The sequence below is a fragment of the Trichomycterus rosablanca genome, chromosome 14 (genome assembly GCF_030014385.1).
Source record: "Trichomycterus rosablanca isolate fTriRos1 chromosome 14, fTriRos1.hap1, whole genome shotgun sequence".
NCBI classification, from domain to species: Eukaryota; Metazoa; Chordata; class Actinopteri; order Siluriformes; family Trichomycteridae; genus Trichomycterus; species Trichomycterus rosablanca.
In genome coordinates this window covers 1,045,436-1,068,725 of record NC_086001.1, presented here as the reverse complement: position 1 = coordinate 1,068,725, position 23,290 = coordinate 1,045,436, and the positions used below count along the sequence as shown (strand labels likewise).

Genomic DNA, 23,290 nt, shown 5'->3' with positions numbered 1-23,290 from the left:
AATCTTATTATAATAATATTTAATATATAATGAATATATTTATAATAATTATAATAACACAAATAAAAATTATACTAATTAATAAATACGTAGTACTGTATTGTTATTATTATATTATAATAATATTATATTATTATAAATAATAATTATAATATAAAATACTACTACTACTAATAATAATAAAATTATTAATAATAATAATAGTAATAATAATTAATAGTGACCATAATATTTCTAATAATAATTGTAATAATACATAAAATACATTTTATTATAATAGTAATTATTATATTTATAATAATTATAATAACACTAATAAATAATAATAATAATATTTATATTAATTATAATAATACTAATAAATAATAATAATAATAATAATATAAAATACTACTACTTCTACTACTAATAAAATTAATAATGCTAACAATAATAATAATATAAAATTATAAAAGATTATATTAATAATAACAGTAATAACAAATAAAATAAATATTATTATAATAGTAATGATAATGTTTATAATCATTATAAAAATACTAATAATAATAATAATCATTACTAATAAGAATTATTATTGTTGTTATAATATTATAATGATATTATGTTTTTTATTAAAAAAATAATAACAACAACAATAATAATAATAATGATAATGATAATAATAATAATAGTGATAATGATATTAATAATAATAATAATAATATAGCATACTGAGTTGTTGCCTTTGTGATTAGTTTAATATTAAATAACAAAAACAGAAATGTTGGACGCATGTTTCCTCTGACTGTAAATATTAACCTTCTTTCAGTTTTTCTTGTTTTCTTAAATTTTTCTTCCTTCAGAAATCAGAGCAATCACACACACACACACACACACACACACACACACACATTCATCCGATTCTCCGATTCTCACAGTATTTGAGAGTAAGCTCGCGGTTGGACGTCAGCCAGAGATGCTTTTATGATCCCTGTCAGCGTTCACATAAACAAAAATCAAGCGCCATCTTTCCCAGCACTAAACATTAAGATGGAACGTCAACGATATCACGCTCCGTTTCACTGAGTTTCTCAGCTTTCGTCTTCAGTCCCTCGTTCAGTAGACGATAAGTGCACACGCGGGCTCACCGGGGACCACGATTGGCATCTAATGATTGATAAGTGAGACTGAAATGCCTTAAAATCTCTCGAACCTGGTAAACAGGACCAATCAGCCCCCGGTCACAGGAGGACTGCACCACTTCCAAAATCTCCTACAGTCTGATTGCAAGGTCACGTCCCAAAAAAACATCACACAGAGCCTTCTGAGAAGACCAGTCATGGATTCCAGATCCTTCCAGAGCACTCCAAGCCAGCGGGTTTCGCCAAGTGGTCTCGGTCCAGTGGAACCTTCCTAAAAAAGCTGTGATGGGAGCCGACCAAGGGTCCGTATCCTTTTTAGATTGATGCTTGATGGTGGAGAGCTACATGACCAGGTCTAAGGGGAAGGTTCAAACAAAGAGTAATCCTACAGACCCCGCCCAGATTTGGGTCACCATGAAGTGGTGTTGGTGTGCATTGATGACCTTGCCACAGTAACCTTATTAATTATCTGCCGACTGGCACGGAAGCTGTACCTCATACAGAGAGTCACACTATACTCTACGTGTTCCTCCACTACTCATGACGGTGCCTGGATCAGACAGCAGGGGTCACTGTTACTGCAGCAATTAGGGGTTTGAAGAGAAACCCCGTCCAACCTTCCCTCCCTCAGAACACGCCAACCTTTGTTAGTTAGTTAGTTAGTTAGTTGGGCACCCAACTAGGCAGGGGGTAGCACCACTTAGCCCTTTTGGACCAAAATAGCTAGCATTGGTGACCTTGCCACAGTAACCCTATTGATCCTCCACCGACTGGCACCTTCTCTACACCACAAAAGGAAGCTGTACCTCAATCAGAGTGTCACGCTATACCCTACGTGTTCCTCCACTACTCATGACGGCACCTGGATCAGACAGCAGGGGTCGCTGTTACAGCAGCAATGAAGAGAACCCCTATCCAACCTTCCCTCCCTCAGAACACGGCAAACTTAGTTAGTTAGTTAGTTAGTTGGGCACCCAACTAGGCCGGGGGTAGCACCACTTAGCCCTTTAGGAACAGAATAACTCCGGATCTTGAACTGGTTTCGTTCAGGCTTCCTAGAACCTTGGTGCTATTCAGAGAACCAGACGCATTTGAACCAGTTTTTATTGGAACCAAAGATGCATCATCAGCAGGGGGCGCTGCACAACACATAGCAGAAGTAAACAGTGCTGATCATAAGAAGACGTTCTCTTCCTCTACAACCGGACACGCCCACGGATGCCGGAGAACCGGCTATTTTTTGGTTTCCACGTTTCAAGTTCTAAACCAAACTATTTGGGGTGAAAATGTGCCAAACAAACGCCCAAGTGGTGCAGGAAATATTCCTTTGAACTCTTCAAGTGTCAACTCCGCTACCGGTTGGCTGGGCGCCCCCTAGCGAGCACGATTGGCAGTACAGACAGTGCAGCAGACAAAATCGGATACTAGTCTTCTGGGTGGGAAAAGACGGGACTAAAAAGTGGGCGGGGTCTTCGATGCCGTGTAAGTGGAGGAACGTGGAGATCAGCGCGTGACTCTCCATGCGTGAGACCGATCCACCAAAGTACGGGGGATAAGAAGGGGTCGGTGGAGCGCACACGCTTTGGAGGGATGGCATGTCAGGAGGATATACCCTCCTCATACACCATCAGGGTCTCCAGCAGAGGAACAGGAACTGGTTATGACTAAACTGGGAGAAAAAGGGCAAAACAGGTAAAAATCAGGTGTGAGAACTGGATCTAGCGTATTAGACCTTTTTAATAAACCAAAATAATTATTTTAGCTCTTTTGTGTTCCTCCAGAACGTTCTCCACAGCAGAGCTCGTGTCGTCTAATCCGTTCTGCTGGCTAAGCAGCTGCGCGAGCCTCATCGCTCTTTCCCTAAGCACGGCTAAATGAAGATGTCAGAGCGCACGGAGCGTCGGAGTCCCCGTTAATCACTCACACGGGTTCATGAACTCGCCGCCAGCAGCCGCCGCCGTTCCTGCCTCTTCATTCTCATCTGAAGATCCGTTTAGCCGAGCGAGTGGATCAGTCTAATTGGGAGAGGGAAAAAAACGAGCTCATATATATGGCTGACGGTACTTTAAACCCCCTCACCTTTAATTATTTACACAAGCACACGCTGGAGGCTGAAGTGTAAAACTGAGCCGTGTTTCAGTCAGTGACACGCCCGAACACAACCGAACCAATGAAAAGCTTCATTTAGTCTCATCAGTCCTTTACATGCCGTTTAGCTAAACTCCAGATATGTGTCACTTTTACTTATCAGCGTTTAAACCGCCAAGGGGTCTGAATACTTTCTGAATCCACTGTAGAAATAAATAAATAAATAAATAATCATGATAATGGTATTAATAATAATAATATTATTAATAATAATAATTTTATAATATTGCATATAATATATCTTATTATAATAGTAATGATAATATTTATCATAACTTTAATAATAATTATAATAATAACAATAATTAAATAATAATTACAAAATACTTTATTATTATTATTATTATTGTTGTTGGTACTATTATTATTATTACAAAAAATAATGTAATATAAATTATTATTATTATTAACTATTATTATTATATTATAATAATAATAATAGTAGTAGCAATACAATTATTAATAATAGATATTACTAAATACTTATTATAATATAATATTACATTATTATTTAATATTTATATTATTATTTTTTATATTATAATGACTATTGGTATTATTATTTTTAAAAATAAATATGATATAAAATATTATTAATAATGATAATAATATAAAATAATAATAATTATAGTAATAATAGTAATAAAAAATATAATAATTAGTATTAAATAATATTATTATTATAATATTACATTATTATTATTATTATTATTAATAATAGTAATAGTATGATATGAAATAATAATAAAACAAAAATAATAATAATAGTCATTATAATATAAAAAATATATAAATATTAAATAATAATAATAATTATTATTAGTAGTAGTAGTAGTATTTATTATTATTATTATTGTTATTATTATTATTAAAAATAAATATGATATAAAATATTATTAATAATAATATAAAGTTATAATAATTACAATAATAATAGTAATAAAAATAATTATTAAATACTTATTATTATTATATTATAATATTACATTCTTATTATTATTAATAATAAAAATAATAGTATGATATGAAATAATAATAAAACAATAAAAATATCAATAAAAATAGTCATAGTAATATAAAAAATTATATAAATATTAAATAATAATAATAAAAAAAAAATAAAAAAAATAATAATAATAATAAATAAAAACAACATTCTGAGCTAAACCAACAAAAAGTATAATTTTTTGGTCTCATCAGTCGTTTACATGTCGTTTACCAAACTCCAGGCGGGCGTAATATGATTTTTACTCATCAGTGATCAAACAGTCGAGGGGTCTGAATACTTTCTAAATGTACTGTAGGAAACACCTCGCCTGTATCTCCTCCTACAACACAAACATCATTTTTGTGTTCATCAGCGTCGAGGCCTCATCAGCGACACGTGTACTCATCCGGAATAAACGAGGGGGGTGGAACTCGCCTCCGTCTCCCTAATTGAAAGAGAGGCGATGGGGAAGAAGAAATGTCCTCCCAGCGCCGCGTACAGATGGGTAGTTAAGCAGAACCCGGCCGAACGTCTGCAGTCGATTTCCGTCACCTCGTTTGTCAGCAGAAACGTTTGTCAACAGCGGTATTGATTTAGCAATACGGTGGAGATTGGCTGGGAGTTAGAGGACTGTAAATCAGGTTACAAATCAAGAGAGCTCGGACAGGGAGAGGCACGGACTGTACCGGACGCTGTCTCCCAGCAGAAGGTTAGACGCAACTTTGGAAACTTTAGGACTTTTAGTATCCAAAAAGCCAAGGTGATGGAGTGTTTGCTTTATTTTAGATGAATGGTGATGTTTGTTATGGCTAGCACTAGTTTCCTCCATCGATAACCGATGCTGAGGCTCGGGACGCTCGCGTTCTTTATTTATTTGGGCCTTTTTTATGAGCTATTGCTGAATCTTGGAGAAAGTTGATCAGTTTTGGAACTGTTGGGTTTGGTGGAGTCCTAGAGCTCTAGACGTGGCTTTGAAACCCATGTCAGATTGATATACAGCATTATGACTGACCTGTATGCTTTGGGATTTGATAGGATCTTGGTATAGTGTTCCTGTAGACGCTTTAAGAGGACTGCTGGACGTCCCTGGTGAGGTTTGGAAAGAGTTCCAAGTTGAACAGTGCTGTGGAATCACTATTTTTCACGAGGTTGATATGGGAGTTGGATAACTTTGCTCTCTAAATACATATAATTATATTATACAGAGAGACGCTTCCAGGAAAAATGCTATTGTGTGTTTTTACCACTAGGGGGAGCTCAAAAGCTTTTTTTTTTTTTGAAATTTTTTAGCCCCCACCCTGGATCGAGAAGGGCTGAGGGTGCGTAGAGCCGTGACCAACCATGAGGTGTCTCGAGCGGTCCACAGACGTGGCACTTTCTTCAGTGACAAGGAACCCAGTTTTAGTGATCGTCCCTCCCTCTACAGACACTACAGACACAGAGCCAATCGTGTGTGTGTGTGTGTGTGTGTGTGTGTTTAGGCGCCTGGCCAGCTGATAGCACAGCTGAGATTGGAAGACAATGAATGTAGCAATGAAGAACTGGTGTAACAGCTTTCACACATATCGGCATGCTCTCCACCAAGCTCTGACCATCCTTTTTCCTCTTGATCCACATTGAAAAGGTTTTAACTAAGGTTCAGGTCCAGAGATTGGACTGACCATGCCAGGATCTTGATCTGGTGGTCCTTGAACCACACCTTGATGGACCTTGCTCAGTCCTCAGAGCTGAGGAACGTTGTCCGAGCAGAAGGAAGCAGGATGAGGCACCTCAAGAGCATCACCAATCTTCCACCAAATTGTTCTGCAGGTGCAGGATACTGTGGCTTGTAGACTTCTCAGTGACCATATTCCAGTCTGTTATGGTCCAAACCTTTCTTCTGCCATTTGCTTTCCTTTTACGAGTCACTTGATGTCACCCTATGGTTGTCAAGTGACAATCTAGAGTCATTTTACCCTCTGATGGTTCCATAGCTTTGTCGTCCACAGCGTCCACAATGATAGCGATGACGAGCACAGCAGTGGAACTCAACATATATACAGTATATAGGATATACACCAATGAGCCAGAACATTGTGACCACCCACCTTACATGCTGTCAAGGGAAGGAATACTGTGGGAACTCGTGCCATCTTCTGCACGGAGGATGAAGGTGGACCGTCCACAAATCGTACACTTGAGAACACCTACTCATCAGACACAGAACTCATCATGTTCCCAAGCTGAGATGCTTCCAAAATATCATGTTCTTAAGTCTTAAAGAACTCTATAATAGTGCGTCCTGTTTATTTTCGACATGTTTGATTTTAACAAGACGCTGCAACCCAAAACTCTACTCCGAATAAAAAAAAGCTTGGTGTAGGACGACGGGATCTATTTCCAGCCCGACAACATCTTGCATAACACAAAGCACACCAACTACTCCGAATTTTTATTCTTATTATTATTTATTTATATTTAGAATCGTGTCCCAGCGTTCTAACACACAAAGCTGAACACGTGCAATTACGCAACACACTCCCACTGTGTTTTAAAAGTAAATATAAACTCCTCTTAAGGAGTTAAGCTTCTTGTTTTGGGGGAAGAACATCAGTCGCTTGTCTCGGGGACGCAGAAGTGGGTAAGGGTGGATCCTGAGTGTGAGGGTTATGTAAGATGAAAGGCAGATGCAAATTCCCACAGTTGTGTCATGGTTTAGAAATAGAATACAGTTTTTAGACTCGTCTATAACTTTATGAGTTCACTGAACAGTTCTGAACTCGCAGTTCTCGAGACCCTCCTGTGAGGAGTTCAGACTTCCGGATTTATCCTACATCCAAATACACCTGATCCAGTTCATGAAGGACTTGAAGTTCTCGTATCAGATGCTGAATCAGGTGTGGAAGTAGGAAAACAATCTTCCTAATGGTCGTTGTAATCAACTTTAGCTAGGATGTGAGGGTATAAGGCAGAGATGGGGACTCGAGTCTGCGACACACAGCGACTTCAGACTTGACTTAGACTCAAGTCTAAACACTTGTGACTTGACTCGGACTCTAGCCTAAAGACTCGTGACTTGACTCGGACTCTAGCGTAAAGACTCGTGACTTGACTCGGACTCTAGCCTAGAGACTCGTGACTTGACTCAGACTCTAGCCTAAAGACTCGTGACTTGACTCGGACTCTAGGCTAAAGACTCGTGACTTGACTCGGACTCTAGCCTAAAGACTCGTGACTTGACTCGGACTCTAGCCTAAAGACTCGTGACATGACTCAAACTGTAGTCTAAAGACTCGTGACTTGACTCGGACTCTAGTCTAAAGACTCGTGACTTGAGTCAGACTTTAACCTAAAGACTCGTGACTTGACTGGGACTCTAGCCTAAAGACTCGTGACATGACTCAAACTCTAGTCTAAAGACTCGTGACATGACTCAAACTCTAGTCTAAAGACTCGTGACTTGACTCGGACTCTAGGCTAAAGACTCGTGACTTGACTCGGACTCTAGCCTAAAGACTCGTGACTTGACTCGGACTCTAGCCTAAAGACTCGTGACATGACTCAAACTGTAGTCTAAAGACTCGTGACTTGACTCGGACTCTAGTCTAAAGACTCGTGACTTGAGTCAGACTTTAACCTAAAGACTCGTGACTTGACTGGGACTCTAGCCTAAAGACTCGTGACATGACTCAAACTCTAGTCTAAAGACTCGTGACATGACTCAAACTCTAGTCTAAAGACTCGTGACTTGACTCGGACTCTAGCCTAAAGACTCGTGACTTGACTCGGACTTTGTAGAACCACAGAGTGCTTCTATATGGTAAGTGGAGCTGATAAAATGGACAGTGAGTGTAGAAACAAGGAGGTGGTTTGAATGTTATGGCTGATCAGTGTACGTATATGGCCTTATCACGCCATCATATAATTTACTGCTGTAATAAAATAGTCCCCCTTGATGTGAATCCAGTTTTTCTCTGTAAGAATTAAGCTTGAGTCCAGAGCGAGTTAAACGCCCCCCCGAAACATTGCACGTCCCCCCCGGGGTTGGTCTGACTTGGCGTTTCAACACGTTCGTTCGTCTTCATGTGGACAGTGGATGTGTCATTTCCTTTTTGTAGGTTTTAGGTTGTATTGTTATTACTATTATATTTGATCGAGGTACTTCTGGGGTACTTGGGTTCATTTCATTATCTTCTGACCACAACTGAATATTGTTGACCCCCTGCTGTGGTACATCCAAACTGGGACACATCTCATTCCCCTCTGGAGGTTGTTGGTTGGGCGGTGGGTGCAGAACACACCCATCGTAATCCCACTGTAAGTTGTCCCTGCAGTCAGATCTTCGCTCCGACAGCTTCGACCTCGCGTTCTATCGATCCGAAATAAAGGATGATAAATCTGGCGCGGGATCGAGTGTGATTCATTAACAGCTCGCTTGATCTTCTGACCCCGGGCGAGAAACATGTATTGAATTTTCGCCAGGACGGGTTCTTCTCCTCGGAGGACGCGGCGATTATCTTTAAGCTACCGATCGCTGCCGTTCAGCCCGTCTAACACTGGCATGTCCATGCAAGGACGGACGATCGTGTTGAAACGCCGAGTCGGAACAACCCCTGGGGAGGACGTGCAAAGTTTCGGGGGGCGTTTAACTCGCTCTGGACTCGAGCTTGATTCTTACAGAGAAAAACTGGATTCACTGCAAGGGGGACTATTTTATTACAGCGGTGAATCCTACAATGGCATGATAGGGCCACTGTTAAAGAGAAAAAGGTACATTTTGATTTCGGGAATAGAAGAATAGAAATGTAAAAGGCAGGCTGTGAGGCAGGCTGAGGGTATTCATGTACAAAAAACCCTAAAATAACAGTAGAAGTCCTGATATTTCTATTTTGTTTAAAGCAGAAACTTGTTTATTGTTTTTCTATTGAGAGAAATTCCAAAGATTTCCTTTCAGCTCTGCACGGGCCTCAGTGCTGTTTTGCTGGGTCAGTTTTTTTACTCATAATAGACGTCCTTATTATGACCACTCCTTATTATCAACCACTCTACTTACAGTTGTGACTGACTGAGCTTTGAGGACCTTGCTCAGGGGTCCAACAGTGGCAACTTGGTGGTCGTGTTGGGCTTGAACCGGCAACCTTATCCTCATGCTTGTAATAGTGTAGGTAGCCTATTTTGAAGAGGACACCATATTTGTTCATCATGGGGTAAAAAGACGTTCCAAATGTCAAATATAATGGACACTGCTGTTGTTGCTTTCTTACCGTTTACGTGTGTAATTCCTCTGACAAGGATATTTTGTAGGAGGAAAAAGTCCAGTCCAGATCCCTAACGATCCCCAAAATAGATCCTTAAATAAATACAATATTCAGTTTCTTCAGATTGAAGAACCATAAGACACGAATTCAAGATTAGCAGTTACCCCCAGTAACGAGGTGCAGGTTCACACCTTCTTGCCAAAACCAACCAGACTCTTTATTGTTAAAAATGTCAACAATTATGAAGCAGATTGAGAGGCAATTCTGGCAATTTAAAGAACTGAATGAAACCAGAGGAACACATGAGTATTTTACACAATCAAAACTGGTCTAGTCAGAGAAAATAATACAGAATAACGACTCTGGTCTTTCCTACATGAACCTGAATCACATTGTGGACTCGCACCCTCAACCCTAGAGTGTTTATGCACAGTAAATACCTTGATTGTGTACCTGAGAGGGTGTCACATCAAAACAGGCGTAGGTGAAAAGCTCATAAATAGCTCATGAGTGTCTGGTGGATCAAACATCTCAACAGAACAACAATCGTGTCTCGTGGACTTGGTGACCTCTCAGTTCCAGGTCAACTAGGGCAGTGAAAGATCAGTGATTAAAGCACTGCACTAGTAATCAAAAGGTCCTTGGTTCAAGCCTCATTGCTGCTAAGTTGCCACCCCTGAGCGAGGCCCCTAACCTTCAATTTCACTGATTAATTTTATTGTAGTTTGTAAATAGAAACACATTTGATGTCTGTAACAGACTCCAAAAAGTCAGGACAGGGGCGTGTTCCCCCCGTGTTCCATCAGCATTCCTATTAATGAGACTTTTTAACACTTTAAGAACTGAGGACACTAATTGTTGCAGGAAAGGACCTTCCCTAAAATATTGCTGCAAAGTCAGAATCATGTAATTTCCTTTACATCATTGATATATTACACCAGTTAGCGATTGCTGATGCTGAAACACATGAGTTCAACAGTTAAAAGAGGCGTCCCAATACTTTTGCACATATAGTGGATGTTTATGAATGAAGCTTGTATCACTGATCCTTCAATGACGTTCTCTAATGTTTTGAGAACTGTGGACACCACTTGTGGTTGTAAAACTGGAATTTTCCCCATTTGTGCTTAATAAAACACTTCAGCTGCTCGACAGTCCAGGATCTTTGTACTTTATATTGTGCTTCATGATGCTCCACACGTTTTCAAAGCTTTTAAGGCCTCAGTGCTTCCTGTGCCGTGTCAGGATTTTCTTTTTACAATAGGTGTCCTTTGTTTTTTTGGTCCTGGTCAGGTATAAAAGCGAGGGTTAAAGCAGACAGGACATCAGTTCACCAGTTGGAAAGAGCTCAGAACGAACCAAAGCAGCCACCATGACCATGGGCAAGGTAACACCACAGTACAAACACCTCTTTCATGGAGAATACGAGCGCTTCATATTGAATCAGGTAAACGTGTGGAAATTCTTTCTATCCAATCAGGTTATCTTCTACGAGGACAAGAACTTCATGGGCCGCTCCTACGAGTGCAGCAGCGACTGTTCCGACATGCACTCTTACATGAGCCGCTGCCACTCGTGCAGGGTGATGGGCGGCTGCTGGATGGTCTACGATCAGCCCAACTACATGGGAAACCAGTATTTCATGAGGAGGGGCGACTACGCCGACTACCACAGCATGTGGGGCTGGAACACCAACAGCTGCATCAGATCCTGCCGCATGATCCCGATGGTAACGTCTCAGATCCCACAACATCCTTCTTCTGGCTCTGCAATGTGTGTATGGTAACATTAGAGTTTGTTCTGCTCTCACACAGTGGAGAGGATCGTACAGGATGAAGATCTATGAGAGGGAGAACTTCATGGGCCAGATGATGGAGATGTCGGACGACTGCGACTCCTTCATGGATCGTCACCGCTGGTCTGACGGCTGCATGTCCTGCAATGTGATGGACGGCCACTGGCTCATGTACGAGTCTCCTCACTACAGAGGCAGGATGTGGTACTTCAGGCCCGGAGAGTACAGGAGCTTCAGGGACTACGGGGGCATGAGGTTCATGAGCATGAGGCGCATCATGGACTCCTGGTATTAGGAAACCGATGTATTTGACTTCACCGTTCTTAAATAAAAGCTTTTATTCCTTTTAAAATGTATGTGTTGAGTTTTCTTTTATGTTTCTGTTTTATTTGTGATCTTAAACATCAATTAAGGATCCAAAACCTTTTTAGCTACACAAATGAAACTAGAATGAAGGAAGCAGGAATGAAATACAGAAACGTGAATATTCAGCGTCTTCTGTGTTTAGACCAGTGGAGAGAATCCATCCTATATTTTATAAACCACTGGGGCTTTGGCTTATATTCTGGCAGGTCCAGTGTACAGGCTTTAATCTCTACCCAACCACAAATCACGTCCAGCAGTAACATGATTCACAGAGTAAGAACAGACAGTATAAGAGTAAGAAACAGTGTTAAGGTGAAGAAATCTGCTGGATTTAATGAATCTATTTCAACATTTTACCTCAAAGTTCAACATTTTAGCTTAAAAGTTCAACAGTTTACCTCAAAGTTTAACATTTAAGCTCAAAAGTTTACCGTTACCTTTAAATTCAACAATTTAGCTCAAAAGTTCAATAAATTAACCCCAAAGGTTTAACAATTTACCTCAATGTTCAACAATTTACCTCAAAAGTTTAACAATTTAACCCAAAGTTCAACATTTGAGCTCATAAGTTCAATAATTTATCTCAAAGTTCAACAATTTACCTCAAAGTTCAACAATTTACATCAAAGTTCAACAATTTAGCTCAAAAGTTCAACAGTTTTGCTCAAAAGTTGAAAAGCTACATCAAAAGTGTTTCAGGAACTTAAACACAACACAGATTCACGGCGCTGATCCTCCCCCATCGACACAAATTCCTAAATCATCGATCAGAAGAAGAAAATAACGGCGAAACATAAAAACACAGATAAACAAACGCTGATAACAAAACCACGATCCAGGAGTTATTAATGTCACCCATCACTCGAGCTCGACTTACAATCCTGACCTGCTTTACTGAACAAGTAAAATCAGATCTTTATTATTATTATTATTGTGAGATGAAACACGAGTCTCCGGTTTATAAAAGCCTGCGGGGCGTTTTTTAATCTGAAAGGCATGATTGTGTACTGAAGCAGAGCGACTCTGTTAAAGGGTAACGGGTCTGATGATGGAACTGATGGACGACTGTGGTTCCTTCATGGATTATTATTACAGGAGTGATGGCAGAACGTCCTGTAATGTGATGGACGCCACTGTCTCGTCGTTACAGAGGTTCCATATAAACCAGGGGTGGGCAATTAAATTTTCCAAGGGGCCACATAAGAAACTCGGACTGTTGTGGAGGGCCGGACCAATAAGGTGAACTTAATTCTGCTCAATATTAATTTTATCTTTTTATTTACATTTACATTACATTTTCAGCATTTAGCAGATGCATTTATCCAAAGCGATTTACAATACAGTTACAGTTACAGTCTGAGCAATTAAGGGTTATGGGACTTGCTCAAGGGCCCAACAGCAGCAACCTGGCAGTGGTGGGGCTTGAACCAGCAACCTTCTGATTACTAGTCCAGTACCTTAACCACTAGGCTACAACTGTCCACTCTTTATGAAAAGCAGTGAATTGTACAGTTCTAATAAGCTGTTAATGTTTTGATGTTACATTTAGAAAATTTGAAGTAGGCAGAGTAAAAACATCAACATTATTTTACTATTTAAACAAACGCAAAAACAAATGTGAACAAAATGTGCAGGTTTTTAAACTTTACACTATTTTGTTTTGAGTCTAATTACCTCATTTGTTTTTCAGTCCTTTGTTATTGTTTAATATTATTTTTAAAATCACTGAGCTGGTTCTGACTGCTTCAGTTCTGGACGTGTTAAACTTTAAAAAAAGTCTTTGTTGCTTTTGCAGTTTAGTTAGAGAAGCTTTAGGTGTGACGCTCCGCATCGTTCATGTTCTTATGTTTCTGTGTAGTACAGCGATTTAGAGCCTAAATTCTGATCCTTAACCAGCGTTACATCTGACTTTAGTAAATAAACTATTCAGAAGTTCGTGTCTTGTTAAAAACTCCACCGTCAATCACACTCAGTTCTGTTCGCATTACAGTGAAGCTGATACACTCACACACACACGCAGACGCAAATCAAAACGTACGGATATTTAAAGACACAGCGCTCTCGTCAAAGTTCTATTGCATGTTTGATGTACATTTATTTACATCTAATTTTTAATTGCCACGAACCTCACGCGGGCCGGTTGGGGATGTCTCAATGCCGTACAATGCCCAGGTCTGATATAAACGTTTCACTCTTGTGACCGTCAATACTGAACGTTTACGGTTTCTGATGGTCTGTGAGTTTTAATGCAATATTTATGTGTTTAGGATAATCCAGGGTGGATGAAGCACCTTATTTATCATATATACACACACACGTGTACAGTACGATACAATTCTTTATTCCCATGGGGTCAGAGAGCAGGAACAGCCAATGTAGGACACCCCTGGAGCCAGGAGGGTTTAGGGCCCAACAGTGGCTGCATGGCAGAGCCGAGAATCAAACCCACAACCTTCTAGTTGGTAACCGACAGCTCTACCCAATAGGCTCCCGCTTTTACATTACCTCTTGATGTTGGGTTAATAATCAGTCTGTTTACATTCGTTTACTCTCACGTCTGAGGAAATAATTTTACTGTCCTTGTTTCCACTGTCACATAATTTCATTTATTAACCAGTTTATCCTGGTTAGGGTCACAGCGGGCACAGGGCAGGATCACCCTGGACAGAGTGCCAATCAAACGCAGGGATTCAGAAATGTACCTGCATACGTACCTTTTACATACTGTATATCAGTAATAAAAGTACAAAAATAATATAAAATATTAATATACTAATTAACATCCATAGATGGTGAGCTGTAGGACTTGATTCATAAGCTGTAAGCAAGATAGGTGTTGGAAGCTCTGAGCTACGCTTAGGCTACGTTTATTGGATTTTGGACATGTGAACCCACTCTCAGAAGAGAACTGGTTCATATCTAGAGGACTTACTGTATATTGGATGTTTAATAATTCATATATTAATTATTTAACAAAGAATAATAAAAACGTATGTTTCCTGTACATGAGTAGCAGATTTTCACATAACAGGAACAAAAGCGCCTCTGTGTTAACACACCAACATGTACGACTCTTGTCTATGAAACAACATCAGAACAGTTTACATGTTTTGTCTTGTTGAATGGAATTGTTTTAAAGATTTCTGGAAAATAAAAGCCATAGAAAAAAGCTCCTAAAGCTCTACAGACCTCAGTGCTGCATCAGCGCTTTTCACAATAGGAGCCCCACGGTGTTTGGTCCTGGTCAGGTATAAAAGCGAGGGTTAAAGCAGACAGGACGTCAGTTCACCAGTTGGAAAGAGCTCAGAACGAACCAAAGCAGCCACCATGACCATGGGCAAGGTAACACCACAGTACAAACACCTCTTTCATGGAGAATACCAGCGCTTCATATTGAATCAGGTAAACGTGTGGAAATTCTTTCTATCCAATCAGGTTATCTTCTACGAGGACAAGAACTTCATGGGCCGCTCCTACGAGTGCAGCAGCGACTGTTCCGACATGCACTCTTACATGAGCCGCTGCCACTCGTGCAGGGTGATGGGCGGCTGCTGGATGGTCTACGATCAGCCCAACTACATGGGAAACCAGTATTTCATGAGGAGGGGCGACTACGCCGACTACCACAGCATGTGGGGCTGGAACACCAACAGCTGCATCAGATCCTGCCGCATGATCCCGATGGTAACGTCTCAGATCCCACAACATCCTTCTTCTGGCTCTGCAATGTGTGTATGGTAACATTAGAGTTTGTTCTGCTCTCACACAGTGGAGAGGATCGTACAGGATGAAGATCTATGAGAGGGAGAACTTCATGGGCCAGATGATGGAGATGTCGGACGACTGCGACTCCTTCATGGATCGTCACCGCTGGTCCGACGGCTGCATGTCCTGCAATGTGATGGACGGCCACTGGCTCATGTACGAGTCTCCTCACTACAGAGGCAGGATGTGGTACTTCAGGCCCGGAGAGTACAGGAGCTTCAGGGACTACGGGGGCATGAGGTTCATGAGCATGAGGCGCATCATGGACTCCTGGTATTAAAAACAATCTATGCTTGACTGGCAGAGAATAAACTTAAGAAACTTCAGTGACGTGTTTGATCTCTTTATTTTTTTTCTTGAACTTTTTCACCATATTACCCACACACACAGTTACTGGAGGCAAGAATCAAAGTCATTGAACTTTATTGAACCCTTGTTCCTGAGCACCACCACACTGTGCCACCATTATGCACTTTAGATCTTTAACTTGAAGTACTGTGCTAAAGTCTTAGGTCAGCATCTCTTTACTAGAATACAACAACAAAAAACACCTATAGTGGAAAATTTGCTAACTGCAGGTTTGTGCAAGACATGCTCGAGCATCACATACACATGTTGTATGAGTTTAATTCATCGAAAGCTTGCTTATGCCTATAAGACCAACTTTCAATCTTATCTTTCCATGGACATAAAATCAGAATTTTGCATCTGCAGGGTATGGTGGGCCGCTGAGTCACGTCACAGAAACATTTACAAAGCAAACAAACACAGAGAACACGACAACATTAAGGGAAAACACTAATACATTACCGGCATTTTAAAAACAGCACTTAAAAAAAACTGAATACATTGAAACATTAAGAAAAGGCTGCATCTGAGGGTCGCTCCCAACGGAAATGCTCCTGGACATCAGGGGGCACTTTATAATTTTATCTGTGACATTGCAACAAAACCATGAGCAGAGCAAAAGGCAAATAGTGAAGACAATAAACTAAGAGACGTGTGGAGAGATTTTGATGTTGGTCTGCTTTGCTCGTGGTGTTCTTAAAAGGAACTCGATACTCATGATGTTCTCTTCAAGAATCAGAAGAGGTTACGGACAATAAAAAAGGGAGTGGAAAATCTGATGAGAGGTTTTTAGAGACTGGAAGAAGTCCAGCAAGGACCTGGCTCATCATCTGACAGCCTTGTTCACGTCTAATATTAATTTGGCTCTGTGTAACAACAGGTGAAACCTTTTATTGGTCCCTTGATAGGAGGTTTTTCCATTTGATGTTGCCAGTGCACGCTCTCTTCTTCCAGTCTGCACAAATGCAGCAGCGGAGCACCAAGCTAAAACGGATCCAAGTTGACGTTTCTAGAGAACGTTTGTATTTGTTTGTGATCACAAAGTAAAGAAAGCTGCAGGAGCTTCATGATTGCATTGCAGCTTCGAGGTGCATCCATGTTCCACCAGGTTCTGAGCCACAGCAGACTTGTTTTGGTGTACCTTGATCATTCTGGACAAATCACCTCTCAGCATAATGCAAGAGTTTGCTAAGGAGACCAACGTTCCTTGTACCTTTTTTATTTTGGCAATGCCCAGTATTCCTGCTACTTACCATTTAATACCAAGAAAAATCCATAAAGACATGGTTTGACCAGTTTATTGTGGAGTAACTTTAATGGTCTGCACACAACCCTGACCACACCCAACATTATATCTTTGGAATCAACTGGACCTTTGCTTTCAACATCAGTCCTGACCTGACTGACTGCGCACACGTTTAAGACACACTACAAAATCCTCTGGAAAGCCCCACCAAAAGACTGGAAAGGGGGTAAATCATAAAATGGAACGTCCAACAAGCATTTGGTCAAGTGTTCACATACTTTTGGATATATATTGTAGGTTACCTGATCAGGTGACAAAATCAAAACGCTAGACATAATGGTGATTCTTTTAAGATGTTTATTTCATTATTGGTACATCATTATACATTCAAGTCCTAATACCAGGAGTCCATGATGCGCCTCATGCTCATGAACCTCATGCCCCCGTAGTCCCTGAAGCTCCTGTACTCTCCGGGCCTGAAGTACCACATCCTGCCTCTGTAGTGAGGAGACTCGTACATGAGCCAGTGGCCGTCCATCACATTGCAGGACATGCAGCCGTCGGACCAGCGGTGACGATCCATGAAGGAGTCGCAGTCGTCCGTCATCTCCATCATCTGGCCCATGAAGTTCTCCCTCTCATAGATCCTCATCCTGTACGATCCTCTCCACTGTGTGAGAGCAGAACAAACTCTAATGTTACCATACACACATTGCAGAGCCAGAAGAAGGATGTTGTGGGATCTGAGACGTTACCATCGGGATCATGCGGCAGGATCTGATGCAGCTGTTGGTGTTCCAGCCCCACATGCTGTGGTAGTCGGCGTAGTCGCCCCTCCTCATGAAATACTGGTTTCCCATGTAGTTGGGCTGATCGTAGACCATCCAGCAGCCGCCCATCACCCTGCACGAGTGGCAGCGGCTCATGTAAGAGTGCATGTCGGAACAGTCGGCGCCGCACTCGTAGGAGCGGCCCATGAAGTTCTTGTCCTCGTAGAAGATAACCTGATTGGATAGAAAGAATTTCCACACGTTTACCTGATTCAATATGAAGCGCTCGTATTCTCCATGAAAGAGGTGTTTGTACTGTGGTGTTACCTTGCCCATGGTCATGGTGGCTGCTTTGGTTCGTTCTGAGCTCTTTCCAACTGGTGAACTGACGTCCTGTCTGCTTTAACCCTCGCTTTTATACCTGACCAGAGCCCAAAAAACAAAGGACGTCTATTGTGAGTAAAAAAACTGACCCAGCAAAACAGCACTGAGGCCCGCGCAGAGCTGAAAGGCTTTTGTTAAATTTGCACGTGCGTCTCCGGCCTTTAGGATGAAACAATGAACTCATAGTCAAAGGTTTAGGTCCACTTGTAAGAGACAGTGATGGGATTTTCATCATTTCTAAATAAATAATTGAATTATTTGATATGATTACAGTGGGATCTGTAAATCTTCATCCTGGAACATAGAACATTCCATCATTTTAATATTTGCCTCTTATTTCCTTACTAAGATAAGATAAGATAGCCTTTTATTATCCCACAGGGGGAAATTTGTAAATTTGTTAATACTAGTGCTAATAATGATTACAGCTGCTGATTTTTAGTGCCCATATAGACTTTTGGTGACAATGGTGTCTAATTATAGACATTTAGGTGACACACCAGTTAATTATGCTAGTACACAAATGCTGGGATCCAGGGTTCGAATTCCCAGTGGTGCTATCAGGCATTTGGGCATCTATTTACAGATGTGATTGGCTATGTTTGGGGTGTGTTAATGCATTGTGCCCAGTGATTCAAGGGAAACCGGACCCGGCACGACCCTGACCAGGATGAAAATGAAATGAGAAAAAATTAAAATTATATTAAGAAAAGAGTGTAATAATGTTCCACATGGGTAACAAAAGCCTTATGGGCCTCAGTGCTGTTTTGCTGGGTAAGTGTTTTTTTCTCATAATAGACGTCCTTTGTTTTTTTGGTCCTGGTCAGGTATAAAAGCGAGGGTTAAAGCAGACAGGACGTCAGTTCACCAGTTGGAAAGAGCTCAGAACGAACCAAAGCAGCCACCATGACCATGGGCAAGGTAACACCACAGTACAAACACCTCTTTCATGGAGAATACGAGCGCTTCATATTGAATCAGGTAAACGTGTGGAAATTCTTTCTATCCAATCAGGTTATCTTCTACGAGGACAAGAACTTCATGGGCCGCTCCTATGAGTGCGGCGCCGACTGTTCCGACATGCACTCTTACATGAGCCGCTGCCACTCGTGCAGGGTGATGGGCGGCTGCTGGATGGTCTACGATCAGCCCAACTACATGGGAAACCAGTATTTCATGAGGAGGGGCGACTACGCCGACTACCACAGCATGTGGGGCTGGAACACCAACAGCTGCATCAGATCCTGCCGCATGATCCCGATGGTAACGTCTCAGATCCCACAACATCCTTCTTCTGGCTCTGCAATGTGTGTATGATAACATTAGAGTTTGTTCTGCTCTCACACAGTGGAGAGGATCGTACAGGATGAGGATCTACCAGAGGGAGAACTTCATGGGCCAGATGATGGAGATGTCGGACGACTGCGACTCCTTCATGGATCGTCACCGCTGGTCTGACGGCTGCATGTCCTGCAATGTGATGGACGGCCACTGGCTCATGTACGAGTCTCCTCACTACAGAGGCAGGATGTGGTACTTTAGGCCCGGAGAGTACAGGAGCTTCAGGGACTACGGGGGCATGAGGTTCATGAGCATGAGGCGCATCATGGACTCCTGGTATTAAATTGAACGTACCGATGTAACCTTTATCTAACTTTCAATAAAAACTTTAATAATTACTACGTTAGTCATTTTTGTCTTTTCTTAAAGAAATAATTACTTAAGGGAACACAGTTTGTCCTTGATGATCTGCAAGAAACCAGAACCTTTAGTGAATATTAATATCTGGTGAATGAAGAAATTCCAACCTTTTCTATGCAATTTATCTCCACCGTTATTAATAAAGCACAAAAACTCATGAGAAGAAAGTAGCTCGTTAGTCATTTTTACCAAATAGTCACCCGATTCCTTCTGGTCAGGGTCCAGTGGAACCCAAAACTCTGGGTCCAACTGTGGAACACCTGCAGAGCCAATCCATCCTCTGCACAGCAAGGATCAACACCAGGAACTTAGGAACCTTTTTTGTGTATCACCTACTCCAGCATCAGTGCAGTGCTAGCTCTAGTAATCGGAAGGTTGCTGGTTAAAGCCTCACTACTGCCTAGTTGCCACTTTTAGACCACCAAGCAAGGCTCCTGACCATCAAGTGTTTGCATTGCATTCAGTCACTTTAAGTTGCTTTGAGAGGAAGTGGCAGCCAAGTGCGGTGATACAACACACTAGCTGACTACTGCTGAGATCTGGGGATTCAGGTGGATTCTTAGAGGTGCTATCAGCCGGGCCTGGCTTCTGCTTGCACATGATTGCCGAACATTCAGGCAGATGCACTTGTCAGTGCGCTCTTAGTGCAGGTCCAAAGTCCAGATAGAAATAGGAGGCTTGCATCATGAGGGGCATCCGGCACAAAAAGTGTGCCAAGTCTGAGTAGGTATGAGGACCAGATCTACTGTGGCGACCCCTAAATACGGGAGAAAACCAGCAGGTTTTTTTTAAGTGATCTGGCACTTAACTGGGTTGCTTGATTCTAATTGTTTGTCACCATTTTTGCTTCATCTTGGTACTAACCCTGCGACTGTCATTCATTTGCAATTTCCGGTAAAATGGGCAGAGTCGATAAGACAACAAAGTTGAGTGAAGTTTTCCTTTATGCAAACTAGGAGTGAAGTGAATCGAGCCCTGAGCAAAGTGGTGCAGGCTACACTCTGTTTATGGTTCCAAGATAACTTTAAATAAATACTACAATAATTACAGCATATAGTGGGTGACATTCATGTGATGAACTAAGAAATCTCAAAATCTGTTTGTACAAGAAGTTTTGAGACTAAAAATGAAAACAGAAAACATTTTAAAAACAGATTTTTTATTTATTTAAGGTAGTTAAAGTCAAGTACATCGGTTTCCTAATACCAGGAGTCCATGATGCGCCTCATGCTCATGAACCTCATGCCCCCGTAGTCCCTGAAGCTCCTGTACTCTCCGGGCCTGAAGTACCACATCCTGCCTCTGTAGTGAGGAGACTCGTACATCAGCCAGTGGCCGTCCATCACATTGCAGGACATGCAGCCGTCGGACCAGCGGTGACGATCCATGAAGGAGTCGCAGTCGTCCGACATCTCCATCATCTGGCCCATGAAGTTCTCCCTCTCATAGATCTTCATCCTGTACGATCCTCTCCACTGTGTGAGAGCAGAACAAACTCTAATGTTATCATACACACATTGCAGAGCCAGAAAAAGGATGTTGTGGGATCTGAGACGTTACCATCGGGATCATGCGGCAGGATCTGATGCAGCTGTTGGTGTTCCAGCCCCACATGCTGTGGTAGTCGGCGTAGTCGCCCCTCCTCATGAAATACTGGTTTCCCATGTAGTTGGGCTGATCGTAGACCATCCAGCAGCCGCCCATCACCCTGCACGAGTGGCAGCGGCTCATGTAAGAGTGCATGTCGGAACAGTCGCTGCTGCACTCGTAGGAGCGGCCCATGAAGTTCTTGTCCTCGTAGAAGATAACCTGATTGGATAGAAAGAATTTCCACACGTTTACCTGATTCAATATGAAGCGCTCGTATTCTCCATGAAAGAGGTGTTTGTACTGTGGTGTTACCTTGCCCATGGTCATGGTGGCTGCTTTGGTTCGTTCTGAGCTCTTTCCAACTGGTGAACTGACGTCCTGTCTGCTTTAACCCTCGCTTTTATACCTGACCAGGACCAAAAAAACAAAGGACACCTATTGTTTAAAAACCCTGACCAGGCAAAACAAGAGGCCCATGGTGGGCTGAATAGCTTTTGTTGCATTCCCATGCAACAGACGTTTAATAATGTTTAAAGGTGTGTCGGACAATGTTCACGGGTGTTTGCAATTCCAAATGAAGTGGAAACATCTAAAGAACAATCAGGCTGAATTGTTAACACAGTCTTGCTGACAGGCAAAAATCCACCACAATCTTTGTTATGCGTGAGCTGACTAGAGTGCTAAGTGGCTAAACTGTTGACACTGTTGCTACGATCTGCTGCTACATGTACGTAGTTTAACTACATTCTTTTTACCATTGGATCCGAATCCCTGCGGTGTGGTTATTTCTATAATATGTCATTGTTGCAGCAACAGTCAGGAAAAACTCTATTCTTTAAACCCTTCCCTTCCTCAGACACATCCAAATGGGTCTGCTGAGTGCCCAGCCAGGCCGGTAGCACCTCAGAGACTCTAGGTCAATGGTTGGAACCTGCCATGGTGGCGGGCTAGCATATCAGGCTTCTGTAGAACTCGTTCTATTCATCAGACAGAGACATGATGAATCTTAAACTATTGTCTTCAATCCAGCGCCGTATTAGCGGGTGCAGTGGACCATGGTGGAGGGAGTCTGGTTGTAATTAGGAGATGAAATATATAACATATGCAGCTAGCTTCAGTCGATGTTGAGTTTTACCCCGGGCGCTAATCGTCTAATTAATCCTGGTTAAATAAGCGTCATAACAGAGAGAAGATTGAGCTGAAGGCACAAATAATCTCGGATTTAATTGAACGCACGTCGTGAGTCCTGCAATCAGAATTAACACATTTATAAAACACGTTAAGAATGTTAATTTTATTATTGCATGTGTCGATAATCTCTTCTGATATTGAGTAGTGCTACAAATAGTTATAGTTTTCTATTATAATCAACCTTTATCATCATTTCTATGTTTTTTTATATAGTGGCGTTCCCCACACTCAAGGAAGCTTTACAATCAAAAGGTGGGTAAGTGTTCCTAATATTTTGGCCAATCGTTGTATAATAAATGAAACTGCAGACCCTCTTAGCTACACTGTGGATCCCTGGGTGTGTCTAGACTGTAATAATCGCCACCCTAGTGTCATAAATCCAGAGCTTGTGCAGTATCACTGCATATACTGTTTTGGGCTCTCAAACATGAGCCGCATGTTTATCCCAAAGTAAACACACACGCCCTCCTTTAGTCCGGCGCATCTCGTTGTGTTCCCAGCAGGACCCGGAGCTCGGGGATGGACGCCGAACAGCCTCTTCTGTTCCCTCGCAGGCTTCATCCATCACCTGTAACGAGAAGCGCGTGAAGAAAAAAATGATCCGTCGTAGCGGCTTCATAGCGAGAGCAGGGAAGCA

The 23,290-nt window shown here is 41.5% G+C and overlaps 5 protein-coding genes across 7 annotated transcripts; 3 read left to right on the top strand and 2 right to left on the bottom strand.

The window, feature by feature from the left end:
- The first annotated feature begins 10,869 nt into the window (after window positions 1-10,869).
- Window positions 10,870-11,587, top strand: LOC134327066 (gamma-crystallin M2-like). The gene is made up of 2 exons (XM_063009136.1): window positions 10,870-11,226; window positions 11,312-11,587. The coding sequence occupies exons 1-2, from the start codon at window positions 10,870-10,872 to the stop codon at window positions 11,585-11,587; spliced, it is 633 nt and encodes a 210-aa protein (XP_062865206.1).
- Window positions 11,588-14,934: 3,347 nt separating this feature from the next.
- LOC134327130 (gamma-crystallin M2-like) lies at window positions 14,935-15,703 on the top strand. The gene is made up of 3 exons (XM_063009209.1): window positions 14,935-15,000; window positions 15,094-15,342; window positions 15,428-15,703. Exons 1-3 carry the CDS (start codon window positions 14,986-14,988, stop codon window positions 15,701-15,703), a joined length of 540 nt encoding a protein of 179 aa, XP_062865279.1. The 5' UTR covers window positions 14,935-14,985.
- A 1,708-nt stretch (window positions 15,704-17,411) lies between these two features.
- LOC134326720 (gamma-crystallin M2-like) lies at window positions 17,412-18,129 on the bottom strand. 2 transcript variants are annotated; one of them, XM_063008896.1, is made up of 3 exons: window positions 18,115-18,129; window positions 17,768-18,021; window positions 17,412-17,682 (listed from the first exon to the last, which is right to left on the bottom strand). In XM_063008896.1, exons 1-3 carry the CDS (start codon window positions 18,127-18,129, stop codon window positions 17,412-17,414), a joined length of 540 nt encoding a protein of 179 aa, XP_062864966.1. The 2 variants fall into 2 exon arrangements, with proteins under 2 accessions (XP_062864966.1, XP_062864965.1); XM_063008895.1 differs by having other exon boundaries at window positions 17,412-17,687; window positions 17,773-18,021.
- Window positions 18,130-19,077: 948 nt separating this feature from the next.
- On the top strand, window positions 19,078-19,795 carry LOC134326721 (gamma-crystallin M2-like). Of its 2 annotated transcripts, none has more exons than XM_063008897.1 (3): window positions 19,078-19,092; window positions 19,186-19,434; window positions 19,520-19,795. In XM_063008897.1, the coding sequence occupies exons 1-3, from the start codon at window positions 19,078-19,080 to the stop codon at window positions 19,793-19,795; spliced, it is 540 nt and encodes a 179-aa protein (XP_062864967.1). The 2 variants fall into 2 exon arrangements, with proteins under 2 accessions (XP_062864967.1, XP_062864968.1); XM_063008898.1 differs by having other exon boundaries at window positions 19,186-19,439; window positions 19,525-19,795.
- A 1,276-nt stretch (window positions 19,796-21,071) lies between these two features.
- Window positions 21,072-21,840, bottom strand: LOC134326719 (gamma-crystallin M2-like). Its single transcript, XM_063008894.1, has 3 exons — window positions 21,775-21,840; window positions 21,433-21,681; window positions 21,072-21,347 (listed from the first exon to the last, which is right to left on the bottom strand). Exons 1-3 carry the CDS (start codon window positions 21,787-21,789, stop codon window positions 21,072-21,074), a joined length of 540 nt encoding a protein of 179 aa, XP_062864964.1. The 5' UTR covers window positions 21,790-21,840.
- Window positions 21,841-23,290: the final 1,450 nt, after the last annotated feature.